This window comes from Anoplophora glabripennis, unplaced genomic scaffold (genome assembly GCF_000390285.2).
Source record: "Anoplophora glabripennis isolate ALB-LARVAE unplaced genomic scaffold, Agla_2.0 scaffold265, whole genome shotgun sequence".
Taxonomy (NCBI): Eukaryota; Metazoa; Arthropoda; class Insecta; order Coleoptera; family Cerambycidae; genus Anoplophora; species Anoplophora glabripennis.
In genome coordinates this window covers 427,015-441,844 of record NW_019416597.1, presented here as the reverse complement: position 1 = coordinate 441,844, position 14,830 = coordinate 427,015, and the positions used below count along the sequence as shown (strand labels likewise).

The window sequence follows — 14,830 nt, the reverse complement described above, 5'->3', positions numbered from 1 at the left end:
CCTTACTACTTTAAAATTTACTTTATTTATGTACTTGTAATATGCTTTAGAAGTTTGACCGGTTTAAAGTGCTTAGTTTTGAAAAAAGTTGAGCTTGAAGTGAACAGAGAATTTTTTCATTTTTGAAAAAAATTGTCTTTTATTCAAAATAACTCAAAAACTGTTAATGATACGCAAAATTTTGTACAGTACAAACCGACGCGCAGAGCTTTGAGCTACGAATAGCCCATTTGGCAGTTTTCATAACATGTCTTATATACTTAATATTTTAAAATATCTAGTTGCCTCTTGAAGTATAAACAATTATAACAACGAATATATTGGCAGGTGAGTCAAATCACATCAAGTGAACCCCCAATTTTCCACTTAATCATGGAGCTTATTAAAATATAATGAATTCAAATTCCATGATCAAGTGGAAAATGACGTGATTTGGCTCAGAATGTCTAAAATAATCGTAAATAAGTCTACATACAAGAGAAAACTAAAATACTTGTCTACATGAGCATGACTAAAGATAATATTCCTTAAAAATAGTTGCAGAATTAAATAATTTAATATAATACATATATTAGTAAGGCATTATATTAATTATACATTTATAAACATTATACGAAAAACATACAAAAATTTGATTATCTATGGGTGGCATATGAATTTTAGGTTTGCGTGAAAGAATGTGACGACTTGAATATAACAGTTTCAGATTACCGTTAACTTTTTGAATTAATTAAAGTGTTTTTTTTACATAAATGTAAGTCCGTATCTAATAGTACACCCAAAATAAATTCTTGTTCAATCGTGTTCCTTTGTGTACCGAATAACATAACAGAAGATTTTGTCCCATTTATGTCAAGGTGATGTTTTATAAAGAACTCAACCAAGTTATTAATTTCAGTATTTAAGGCCATATTAGCATGTTACTACTTTTGATTCGAAAGATAAATAGATCTGAGCATCGTCAGCATAAAAGTGTACCCTACTATTTTGTAAACAACTATACAAATCACATGTATATACAGTAAATAAAAGTGGTCCAAGGATAGAACCTTGAAGTACTCCACATGAGATGACACCCTGAGATGACCCTCTCTTATCAGTTTCTACAAACTGAATTCTATTATCGAGGTGACTATGCATAAGTTTAACTGAACTCTCCGAAAATGCAATGAAATATAAAATGGACGGTACAACTTATTTCAATGTTATGCAAGAAAAAAAATCATAGCTTGCCTTGATTGTCGATATTTGTAGGACTGTGTACATAATAAAATTTGTATAATCGTACAAAAATCATACTTTCTCTCATAATATATTAATTTTTTTATACGTATAATAAATCATCCGCATCTACTTAAAATCTATTTAAAACGGATAAACTATACAGATTTCGTAGAACATAAATAAAAGGATTATCCTTTCCTGATGAATATACGCTATATTTATTAAAATCATCATATACGATTAACGATTAACCAACACGCTATTTTGATGCAATCTAGAAGGTAACTAATTTATTTTTCATTCTAAACATGTACTCAGTATTTTCCGCATCGTTTATTGCAAAACATCGTAAGTGATAAGTTATATACACATGAAAAATATTTATTTTAGTTTTTATTATTGTTTACATGTTTTCGTTGCGATACTACTAAATGGTTGTAACAATACCCATGGTCTTACGTACAACATATGCAATTGGTTATGTAAAACTGCCATTTTGCAAAAGAGTTTGGTTAAAATTGTGGTTGTAAGTAGAAACTAATAAAAAGTTTATCACACCTCCTTAGGTTAAACTTAGGCTTGTCACTTTCTCCTAAAAAAATTAATAAGGTTGGTACAGTTGTAAAAATTATTTCACTTTTGTGGTGTTGTCTGAAACAAATCTGCAAAGCTGTGAAGTGAAGAAACTAAGGTTCTGTATCAAAAAAATGCTGCTTTAATAATAGGGATTTAATGGTCAGTCAGGGGTTATTTTTATAAAACTACTCATGCCCAAACAAAAATCACCCTAAAAAATCAATCTTTTCGTTAGTAATAAATTTCATTCAAATCATTCAGCGCATTATGAAGGTATTACAGAAAATTCAATTTTTTTGGAAACTTGAACACCCTGTATCTCGAATACCACGCCCCCCAGGAAAAAAGTTTATAGAGCAAACTCTACTTATTTTCTATGCCTGCAATGTCTGTATTTAAAGTGAAATCACCCTGTATAATAGCATTAAAAAAGTTTTGTAGCAACCCGAATTATAATTTTTTCTTTAAATAATATTAATGTCTCTACCTAGATATTTAGTAAAAAATGTAGTAATAGTAATAAATCTTTTAGTGTTTATTTTTGTATGTAATTCATAAATATTGGAAGTAACGAGCGTTCAAATAAAAAAGTGGTCGAAGTTAGCTCTGACACATTGGACGTAGGGAGTAGCTTATAGCGACTAACTTAACCTCATTTATCAACGAGCTGTATAGCAGCTGTCAGTTTCAATAACGTTAATGACTATATAACTTTATTTTAAAGAATAATCGTGATAACAATAACAAACAATTAAAGGAGCTGCGGAAAGTGTCCCCCTCCTTGTTATAACAATAAATTAAAGCAGCTGCTGAAAGTGTCCCCCTCCTTGTTCCAAGCACTTTTCACACCTGTTCCTCAAAGAATTAAAGACATTTTCTAAGATGCTCGGGGTATTGTTAATTTCACGAATCTTGTCTATAAGTCGAGCCTGCAGATGGTTTAAATCAGGAATAGGCAGTTCAAAAATAGTGTTTTTAAGGTAAGGCCACAAAAAGAAATCACACGGCGTAATATCACATGACCTCGGTGGAAATTCATGTTCAGCATTGAGACTTATTAGTCGATTTTGGAAAACTTCCCTCAACATATTCATCGTCTCGCCTGCCGTATGTGCCCTTGCGCCATCTTGTTGAAAGTAAAAGTTTGTAATTTCGTTTTCTTCCAGCTGGTTAACAAAAGGAGCGATAATTTCTTCTCTATACCTTTGCGCAGTAAGAGTACCATTAAAAAAAATAGGTCCATAAATCCTCCTTCGATTGAGAGCACACCAAACTCCAATTTTTTGAGCGTGTAGAGGGCCCTCGACAAAAAAGTTATCTGGTTTTTCAGAAGACCACATTCTCATATTCTGTGAGTTTACGTAACCACTTAAATGAAACCAGGCTTCATCAGAAAAAAAGGTGATATTATGAAGTTCACCGTAGTTGTTTAAAAACCATTCACAAAATACAGCCCGTCGCGGAAAATCAACTTCATGAAGTTCTTGCTGACAAGTTAAACGATAGGAGAACAAACGCAAATCTTTTTTTAACACTGTGTGGCAGGTACCGACTGATACTCCCACCATTTGTGATAAAACACGTACAGAAGTTCTTGGCGCATTTTCCATTATTTGTTGGACATTTTCTTTTAATTCTTCAGTCCGCTTTTTAGGTCGGCCGCTTCCTTCTTTTCTTGTTACACTGCCCGTTTCACGAAAAACATTAACACAACGCTGAACTGCACTTTGAAAAATTTTGTACTCAACAACGCCGGGAAATTGATTTTGAAATTCTATGAAACATTCCTCAATAGAATACTTCCATATTCCATCAATCTTGCGTCCATTTCTAAAGTAGGACTCTATGATAAACACTTTTTGTTCTTGAGAAAACACCATTTTAAACGCTTTTTAAAACGAAAATATTCAAATTGATAGCGGCGATATAGCGCTTTGACAGATGACGTTTAAGTTCATTTGCTATACGCTACGCCCTACGTCCAAATTTTCAGAACCAACTTGACCACGTTTTTATTTGAACGCTCGTTATAAATCAAAAAATGAATCCTTTTATAAACTTTAAATATTTAAGTTCTGTAAAATAAATTATACCAAATCGTTGTTATTCATTGAATTATTTCAAAATATGTTGTAGCGAATGGTTGCACAAAATATAAATTAATTTTGTCGTAAATAAATACTATTTTCTTACAACCTCAAATATAATATGTATAATATACAATAACGATTATGTTAAGAAAATAACAGTATGCAATTTAAGAAAATGTTAAACGTTTTTTTGTTCTATTATTTGCCATTGATTGATTTGTTTGTGTTTCTAGCTTTCTACACCCCCATAGAAAATATTTTTACATGCAGGATCAAATTAGAAAGCAGAAAATGATGTAATTTATTACCTCTAAATCTCTATTTAAGTTCTCGTGGCAAATAAAATAAATATTGGGTAAATTACTTAAATGTGAGAAAGATACTGAGGAATTTTTGTGTAAAACTATTTTCCTTTAATTTTAACTAATAAAGAAAGTAGCTACAACCAGTTGTAATAAAACAATAATTCTTAAAAATAGCTTCCTGCAAATGAACATTTTTTTACTTATTGGTTATACTGCCACACATGAAAAAATACATTTTAATTACTTATCACAAAAACCGTCAATAACAGAAAAATTAAGAGATGTAAATATATAGCGAAGTTTAACATGAATGGAAATATACAGGGTGTTCGATTTAGAAAAACCAAGTTTTGGCGGTTCGAGGTTAAGCAAATTCGACAATAAATTTTCACCATCCTGTGTAAAATTAAACAGTTTTTAAAGTAACTGTAATAAATTATAGGCATTCCCCTATCGCACTCCCAAATATCCCACAAATAAATAACTAACTTAACAGACAATACAATGAAAATTTTATTGTTATTTGTAAAATTACAAAATGTTCTTCCCATTTGCTTTTTGCTAAGAAATTTTGTACTTTCGTTGACTAGTCTGACTCATTTCCATACCTGCAAGTAGGCAGTCGTTATATAATTAACAAACAGCACATAATATTCTTTGCACATGCAAATCCTGAGCTTTAGCAGATACAATCTATTTAAATGAACGGTGAAGGTATTAACATATAAACAGTATAAACAGTTGTGAATTGCACACCAATTGTAGGCTTCCGGATATTTGTATTTCTTTCTTTTTTTGCACAGGGTGATCTTGTGATAATATCCTTTGTCGTTACCTCAGTCATTCCTAATATAGAGGGAAATATGGTTCTTTTTATCAACTCATGAAACATGTATTTTTTACATATAAGGAGAAACCTTTCTCTTCCAAGATGTAGGAGTTGATGGGTCTAGCTCAAATGTTAAACTTCCTAGTGTAATAATGACTGATAACTTTGTCGTAAGCTTTATTTTTATGACATTCTCTTTTAAACACATTTGGATTAGTATTTTTGATAAAGATATAGGAAGTTTCTGATATCAGTCTGTCCAAATTTTTGTGAATTTCAATAAGATTCAGTTCTACCAAGAGAAAACACAATTACATCTAATAATATTAGGAAAAATATTTACTTTTATTATAGATTGAAGTATCTTAAGTCACTTAATATGGAATATATTTGCAATAAATAGTATGTACCTAAAGCATACACATGTAAATCTATTATATCTGTTTGCTCATCAGTTTGTGGATTCTTGTAACTCCTTCAACAATTCCTCAGAATGTTTTAGTTGGGTATGTACAAATTGTAAGGGAATTTGTAGTATGTAAGTGATATTAAAAAAATACTTGTTTAAATTATAGTTTAATTTAATTAAAAGACAACAAAACGACTTTATCTGTTGAGTCAAATCAGACGAAAATTTGAGACTATTTTTCCTGATTCCTTGTTTATAAACAATATCAAAATAAGTATTATTTGCTACAGAATAATCACAGCAAAATATTACACAATTAATATAGGTAGAAATACCCAGTCAAATAAAAAGAGTAACCAAAAATAATCACTAACAAAGAACAAATCCCTAGACAGGTATTATTTATGAACAAGGAACCAAGAAAAATAATCTCAAATTTCGTGTCATTCGACACGACAGATAAAGTCGTTTTGTTGTCTTTTAATTAAATTAAATTGTCATTCACTTATACTTAATTACATATCTATTTACAAAAAACTGAATATATTTATTTCAAGTTTATTAATTACTTATTCCATTAAATGTAGCAATTACCATTGTCAATTATTAAACAATTTAAGGTCATTTAAAATCGATCTGGCGCTTAAAAGGTACTATATACGTATATTTTGAATAAATTTAATTAGTAGACCATAGACTGAGTGTAGTAAAAGTTTATAAACCCGTCAGGATTCAATAATTTTTTGCAAGATTTTAAACAATACATCTAAGTTGGCTATACACTGATTGCATCAACTACTGTATTCTTATATTACTTCATTATGGCTTACGACACAACATAATTATTAGAATGTCAATTCTTTGTGAATACTGATCATGGCAGTTGTCTCTACTTACTATGTTAATTTGAATGCTTGCAATGATTTGTTCACAACAATTATTAAATCTTAATTGCTATGTATCAGGCAAGCCTCAATTATACAAACGCGAAGCGATTTTCAGTGTGAAACAAAACCTAATCGATTAAAGTTAGTTGCCTATTTTTTAAGCCTTGTTTTATTATTTTTCGGAAACACCAGATTTTGAATAACTTAAAAATTCTTATTCCTTGTAAAGAACAATTGAAATTTGTTAATTAAAGTTGCAGGAATAACAGAACTTTCACTTAATATTCATCATTGTAATAATACTAATAAGAGCCACAATAAACATGTGAATAATTTTATTTCCTTTGAATTTAACAATACTCGAATAGCTCCAGTAGGTTTTTGCGTTGTTTTCACTTTCGTAAATGTGCTTGGGAATAAAATATTGACATAGTTTAAGGTAATACCACACGAGGATTGTTAAGAAAATAACCGAACTTGAGACAAGAAATCATAATACCACAGTTCGGTTAAATTCGAAAAAAACAGTAATCACTCTGAATCTGAACCCACATAACCCAGACTCATAAAATTTAAACCAATAAAATCTAAACCCACAAAACCTTAACTAACGAACCCCAACCGACAAAACCCAGAGGCATAAAATGTAAAAATATAAGGTCTACACCTTAAAATCTAAGTCCATAAAACCTATACGAACAAATCCTGAACCCATAAAACCTAAACATATAAGGTCTAAACCCATAAAATCCTAAATCCATAAGACTTAAACCCACAAAACGAAAACCGATAAAAGCAAAATCTATAAGACCTAAGCCTATAAATCCCGAACACAGAAAAAAGTAAGCACAAAAATAAAATCCTTGATGTTCTGTTCATTCATTGTTACTATTTAAATTTACTCTAATAAATTTGTAAAACATGCGTTTGCTGTTATTCTAACCCCACATTTTAAGAATTATTTTCACGTACTTATAAATAAAAGTAAACAATTTTATATGTAGGACTAAGCAAGTAAATGTTATAAGAATATTTACATGTGGAGTTATGTCTAAAAAAGTTAGTATTTTCGTAGATTTCAGTACCTAAAACCTTGATGGTTTGATCGTTTTTTCCACCTGTTTATTCGTTTTACTGCGTCGTCTTTGAAAATACTCAGGTGGCATGACATAACAATCCTATTATTTGATAAGCTTTAGATTATTCAGTTATTAAATGTTTGAAATTATTTGTCTTTGCGGAAAACACTATTTAAAGAATATGGGGCCCTTAATAACTATAGTATGACTTTAATCGTAGGTAATATAGTACTATTATCGCTTTTAATTATATTTTGACTTTAATTATCGCTAACGACCTTGCCAACAAATAATCTACGTTGGTATACTATTCAGTGAGAGAAGATGTAACGACTTTCCACAACCGTTGCATAATATAGACTAGTGTTAGAAATCCTCGTATATACGTAAATGGCTTTGTAGGTTCTCATCAAAACTCGCTTGTTTCTTAAAGCAGAAAACATTATTTCCTTGTCTACAATTTTGGTCATAATTTTTTTTATGCGCTTTCAAAACTCCAAGCAATTTCCTAGTTGTCTGGATTATTTCGTTTCGTTATAATTATTATTTTTTCATCCTCAACTTTTCCGTTTATAACATACAGGGGGTTTCAAAAACTGAAGATAGGAAATGCAATTTTAAACAAAAAGATTATTTAAAATGGTATAATTACTTCGATACTTGGAATTAGAGAAACATTACAGATTAAACAAATCTCATGTGATTATGAAGAAGTAAATTAATTTATACTTCAACCTTGCATATTTTTATTAGGCTATCTTCTACATATCAACGTATATGTTTCGACATGTCTATTTCATCAGTGAAGCTTTAAATGAAAACAGTAAATACTTAACTTGCATTGCCACTGAAACACAGTCATACCATTTACATTTTATGAAATTCAAATGTCAATGTTAAACATGTTGGGACTACAAATCTTACTAGGAAAAAAATAATTAAAAATTGTGCTACTGTTGACTATATACAATCTTTCTACGTATGGGATATTAAAAACGAAACAATAAACAAAATTTACGATGTTATAGAAACTTTACTATAAAAAATAGTTCGTTACTTTTATTAACACGTAATTTGTTTTGGTTATTACTTTGCATACATTTCATAGAATTGTTTTGAGTCCCGCCGAAATCAAATTATATTTACCGAATAAAGTATTAGTTTATTGAACCCTTTTAGTCTCGATCAGATACATTATTCGGACGTTAATCTGAAAAATAATTGCCTGGCGTTAAATAATTAACGAAACAATTTATCAAAATAGGAAACTAATTGATTCCTGAGACGTATTAACTTTTTTCCTGTCTAATAACTATAATTGTTGCACATATTAACTAAAAACGTACAGGTACCTGTCAAATTAAAACAAAAACAAGGGAGTAGCAATCATACCACCTATGGACTATATAATTATTGTTATTTTCATGTCAATGACTTAAATAAGTAACACTGACTGACAGGATACAAACTAATTATTATATTTTTGTCGTTATTAGTTGTTTTTTCGCTAGGTACGCTTACATATATTATCGTGTATTATGTTAATGTAATTTTTAATAGATCATGTAAATATATTCTCGGATAAAAAATAATAGTATTGTAATAGGTACATATGTTCACTGACAATTTAAATGTTTTGTAATTAATTTTCAAACATTGAGGTTTATGTTTTTTATTCTACTGTAGTAGTTTTTATTAAGTAATGAACTTTATTTGTAAAACCAAACAATTTTCGTTACAGATTCACAAACACATGACGATAGAAGAATTAAGAAATACATTTCATGTAGATGCACATGATTTAGGTAAGTTATAACTATTTTAGTATTACTGTAGCAGTAGTTTTCTCAAGTAAACTATTGCAATAAATTAAAGGGTCATAAGAATTTCCGAAATTTTTCCGTGATTTTTGACAGACTATATTTAGGTGAAAAATGGTCGTATGGGGAATTAAAAAAAAGGATTTTGAAGCTGTAAGATTCTAGTTTTTAGATCTTTCGGTCGAAATTTTTTAGAAGCTACGGTTTTCATGCAGTTCTAAGAAAAAGCGCGAAAAAAATTATGCAAATTTTGTTTTTTTCTCCACGGACTTGGAAATTTTTTTTTCAGCTAAGTCATTGCATGGACCAGATAGTTTGTTTATTCAGCTTCAATTTCCTTTTTTTTAAATTTTAATACGACCATTTTTCATCGAAATATCGGACTTTTAATGGAAAAGGATCCTTTTGTCTTCAATCATCGAATCTCGACGACAAATGGTCGTACAGAGAATTGAAGGACATTTTCGAAAATTGGAATAAATTTCCTATAACATGCTGACGCAACTTTTCGAAAAAATATTTTCCTTCTTTTACACGAATTTAAGAAAAAACGAAAAAAAGGTAATTTATGGTTTTTTCGAAAATTGACTGCTAAATTAGAAATATTCACAAAATGACTAATGTTTACATGTTTCATGACTTTTACAGTTCGAAATTTCTTTGTTTCAAACAGTTAAACTTTTGAAAAAATGAAAGGGTCACGTTTTTTGAGCTTAAACATTTTATAATCATGATTAAAATGGAAAAAAATTTTTTTAAGGTTTTCTCACATTTTTACCGCAAATAACGTTTAAATTGAAAAATAAATAAAAAAGATCAGAGATGAAAAAGGGTAATTTTGAAAAAAAACTGTTTTTTAAGTGATTACAGACTGCACAAAAATTTGTCTCAAAAAACGGTATGAATCGGGGTCGAAATCTGGTTTGTCATCAACTTTAATTTTAATTTAATTAAAAGTTGATGAACAGAAGCATAGGACGAAAAAGCCGAATCGTGCTGGAAAGAAATGGATTTTGTTGTCTTCAATGTCCAGAAGGTTTTCCACAAAAACAAAAAAATTTTCGTCAATTTAAACCTAAAAATGTGAGAAAACCCTAAGAAAAATATGATTATGAAGTGTTTAAGCTCAAAAAACGTGACTCTTTAATCTTTTTCAAAAGTTTGACTGTTTGAAGCAAAGAAATGGTTCGCTAGATCGAGATAAAACTTCACAGGTTCTTCTGGGTATATCGAACTGTAAAAGTCACGCTTAACATTAGCCATTTCATGAATATTTCTAATTTAAGCGTCAATTTCCTAAAAAAAATAATAAATTACCTTTTTTCCTGTTTTTTTAAATTCGTGTAAAAGATGAAATACATTATACATGCATGTTATAGGAAGTTTATTCTAGTTTTCGCAACTGTCCTTCAATTCTCTGTACGACCATTCGTCGCCGAGATATTGATGATTGAAGACAAAAGGATCCTTTTCCATTAAAAGTCCGATATTTCGCTGAAAAATTGTCGTATCGAAATTTAAAAAAAAGGAAATTGTAGTTAAATAAACAAGCTATTTGGTCCATGGCTTAGCTGAAAAATGTTTTCCAAGTCCGTAGACTCAGAAAAAAAGGAAATTTACAAAATTTGTTTGATGATAACCGTAGCTCCTAAAAAATGTCGACTGAAAGATCTAAAAACTAGAAACTTAGAGCCTCAAAATGCTTCATTTTAATTCCCGATACGACCATTTTTTACCTAAATACAGTCTGTCCAAAAACCCCGAAAAAATTTCAGAAATTCTTTTGAGCCTTTAATTTTTTGCATAAGTGTATATTAAAAAATGGCACCTCTCCCGAGCAACAACGCTTAGGAAGTATAGGAAGTTTACGACATAACGCGTGTTTATTTTGTAATTTCGCACCCGATAATTTACAAAAAGTTTTCTCCAGAACTTTACTAGAATTTTTATTACCTTCTGATGCAGTATTCAGAAATTTTGTTAATTTATTTCAAGGGAAAACTTATTAATTTTCTGCAAGGAGACATTGATTTCAAAAGCCAAAATTTTGGGCTTTTTGGATATCAGTATTTAACTTTTTTGGACGTTTTTATTCCTTGACATATTCATTATAATCCTTGCACCAAGAAATATCCCTCTGTTTCCAAACAATACCGTCGAAATATTACGCAAATTTCTTCCTAAACGCTTAAAACACCAAACAAGCCAGTTATTGTTTGCACTTTTCGTCCGTACGACGCAACAATTTTAACAACACGAAACAGGTACATGTAGCAGAATTAGAAAATCATCCTCACATTACGTTTTCACTTTCATAATAGCTGCAGATTTATTGCTTGTGTTGTAACGTACGACATAAAAACCAAGATTTTTTTACATAATAATATTAATTATTAATCATTTATCGTTCCTTTGTTAAATTTATCATTAACTAATGACAAAATGCATCGAATATGGCGTTTGAATAAACCAGCGTTAAGGCAAGTAGGGCACCAAGTTGCGATAGAACTCTAATACTTTCAGATTTCGTCTAGATACTAGATTTTTGTACAAGTCAGTGATCAATCAAAAGTAGAACTTCTCTGCCCTAATATTTCATATTAGGAATTTTTTGAGAAATAATATGTTAACGCAACTGGATTCAGGAGCTCCCAAAACGGGCCAATATCAAATTTTATCAAAAATTTTTAAATAATAACGATTTTGTAGCTAAATAAAAAATTAAGGTCATTATTCTCCTGGATTTTAATTATCACCTACAGTAGGTATATTTTCCATCAATTTATAAAAAATTATATCAAATAGACAACAGTGTGTAAGAATATACGGCAAATACAGTGAATACAAAACTGTAAAATGTGGTGTTCCACAGGGAACCGTCTTGAGCCCTATAATATTCAACGTTTATTTAAATGAATTATTTGAATTAAAAGTTAATGTTGATGCGGGTGCATTCTTATTTTCTACAAGGCAAAAAATTAGAATGAGTTAAAAAACTAGCAGAAGAGTTTTCCTAACAATCACTAAATGGTTCAATCAATGATTGCTAACTGGATTTTTGCGTAAAATTACACTTCCTAGTCCTGTTTACATTCGGCACGATAATCTCGTAATACTCTGTATATTCACACGGAGGATTGCCAATTATTAAACAAACATGTAACAAAAGTTTACTTCAAGACGTTGCATAAAACAGCCCATGGCTACAAGATGTGTGCTTGCTCGGTGGTTAGTATAAAAAATTGATGTAGTAATTGATTTTTAAACACAACTATCTGCCATTTAAATGTTAGAAAGCTGTTAACGAAAGTGGACCCTCTTTCTGTTGGATAGAAATATATGCGTTCTTGTGTAGTCGATTGCAATTTGTAAAGGTAAATGTCAATTTTATACATGTGTTGGGCAACATAAGCAAAGTTCATTGGTAGATCTTGTTAGGAGAACCTGAAGGCAGCGTATAGATAAAGACTTTAACGAAACTGAATCTTGATCGTTGACATTTGAGATTTTTTTCATAAGGTGTCAAGATAAGTTGATAATAATCAAACTATGTAATGAATAAATAATTGTAGCTTTAACACCAGTCTAAAGATGTACGTTATGTGTACGAAAAAATTGTGAGTACGAGAAAGTGCCAGTTAGATAAAAAAATTAATTAGTTTGGGTAACTTTTTTATCGGTTAAAATGACAACTGTTTTTAACATTCGTTCGGTTCCTATTCCTTTTCCTTTTTAACTTAATTACTCCATTCTTTGTCGTGCTACATATTTTATTTTGAATGTTTGTGCGATTAGAAGTAAAAACAGTTCGTTTAAAAATACATATGAACTGAACCGAACAGAGTAAATGGACTATGAAAATTTATAGGCATACAACCGTTTTGTAAGTAAGTAAAAGCAGAGATAGTTTTTTTTCGACATACCTACGTTGCTACTTACAATGTGCCTTTCAAAATAAACAGGATTTTTAAAAATAAAAATAAGAACAATAACAAGTTTTTTTGGCAAAACCGATTTATTTTATTTAAAATAGTCCCCTTTCAGGATTTCGGTACAAGTCTTTTGTCCTTCGAATGTTGAGTTCTGGGCATTTTTTGGTCGTCAGTCAACTTGTGCGGAACAAACCCTACACATTTTTCGGTAGACCAAATCATTTATGTTCTACAGACCGCTTTTGATTTGCAAGTTTAAAACAAAACTTAATATAGGTCTTTGTTTGATGCTCATTGTACCGATGTCACAAACATGTTGTTACTTCAGAGGCAATAATTTCGCTGTCATGAAGTATTGATAGTATGTCACTAGAAATACTTATTTTTGAATAGTTGTTTTGTTTATTTTGAATCGCACCTTGTAGTTCTATACAAGGAAATCAAAATTTAAGAAGGAGACAGGTTTGATGTTTCTAAAACATCTATAAAATTGTTCACGTCATCCAAAAATTGAGATGTAACGAAAGGTTATCTCTGGAAGTTGTCCAAATCCTTTAATAAGTACAGTTTACTACTTATAATTTAAGTAGTATTTACAATATACAGTACGCGCCTAAAGTATGGAACAAATTCAGTAAAAGCGAAACAAATTTTTTTTGGGAAAAATCCTCGAACAGGTCGATTTTTAATTTAAAAAATACATATTTTAGCATAAAAGGCGATTTTCAACCGTCATTTGTTTTCGAGTAATGACGTCATCGCCATTTTTTTAAATAGCAACCCCTATTTTTTTTCTTGATTCTGAAATATCGTTTCATTGTCGATCCGACAGTATTAAAATGTTGCCATCTTACATAGGAAAGTTTTCGAGTAAATGACGATTGAATGTTAGAAAACGTAAATTTTATTCATTAAAAAAATAACAATTCCTATGTCAAGCAAATACAATTCATTAAGTTTTCTACCTAAATTAAGTGTTCGAATTGCCACCCACCGACTTCTTGACAATACGCAAGTCTGTGTAGAAATTCTTCTTGCACATTATGAATTATTTCTGGGGTAACTCTGTGTATTTCATCTATAATACAATTTTGGAGTTCTTCTAAATTATGTGGTCTATTAACGTACACTTTGGACTTTAAGTAGCCCCATAAGAAATAGTCCAGGGGTGTAAGATCTGGGGATCTCGCGGGCCATTCTATCGGTCCTCGTCTGCCGATCCACCTCCTAGGAAAACAATTGTCCAGAAAATCTCGAACAGGGCGCGCATAGTGCGGAGGTGCACCGTCTTGCTGAAACCATATGGTGTCATCAGGAATATCAGGGTCATTATCGTTAGGAAAAATTACTGCAAGCGCTGGAACAAGGCCATTTTGTAAAAACTCTAAAAATCTTTCTCCTGTAAGGGTTTCTTCAAAGAAGAAAGGCCCTACACTGAAAGAAATGCGTTTTATCCTTTATTACAATTCTATATACCATTATAAGACCATTGTATACTATATGTGACAGTGAAACAGGTGAATATTGGATATAAAACGCGTATTGCTAGCACAGTTGTATAGCGAATATAAACCTTATTCTTTATTAAATTATTGTATAACTAGTATACAATGTTTTTTATACCCTTTACGAAATAATAGCAATAACTGTTATTAAAGTGTTCCATATCGTTATTAGAA

At 30.4% G+C, this 14,830-nt stretch overlaps 1 protein-coding gene across 4 annotated transcripts in view; it reads left to right on the top strand.

Annotated features, from left to right (window-relative positions):
* Positions 1-14,830, top strand: part of LOC108905951 (A disintegrin and metalloproteinase with thrombospondin motifs 16) — a 165,288-nt gene that overhangs the window by 57,605 nt on the left and 92,853 nt on the right. For all 4 annotated transcript variants that reach the window (XM_018709035.1, XM_018709037.1, XM_018709038.2 and 1 more), the window contains exon 3: positions 9,141-9,204. In XM_018709035.1, coding sequence (XP_018564551.1) covers positions 9,141-9,204 — 64 coding nt within the window. The remainder of the gene's footprint in view (positions 1-9,140; positions 9,205-14,830) is intronic.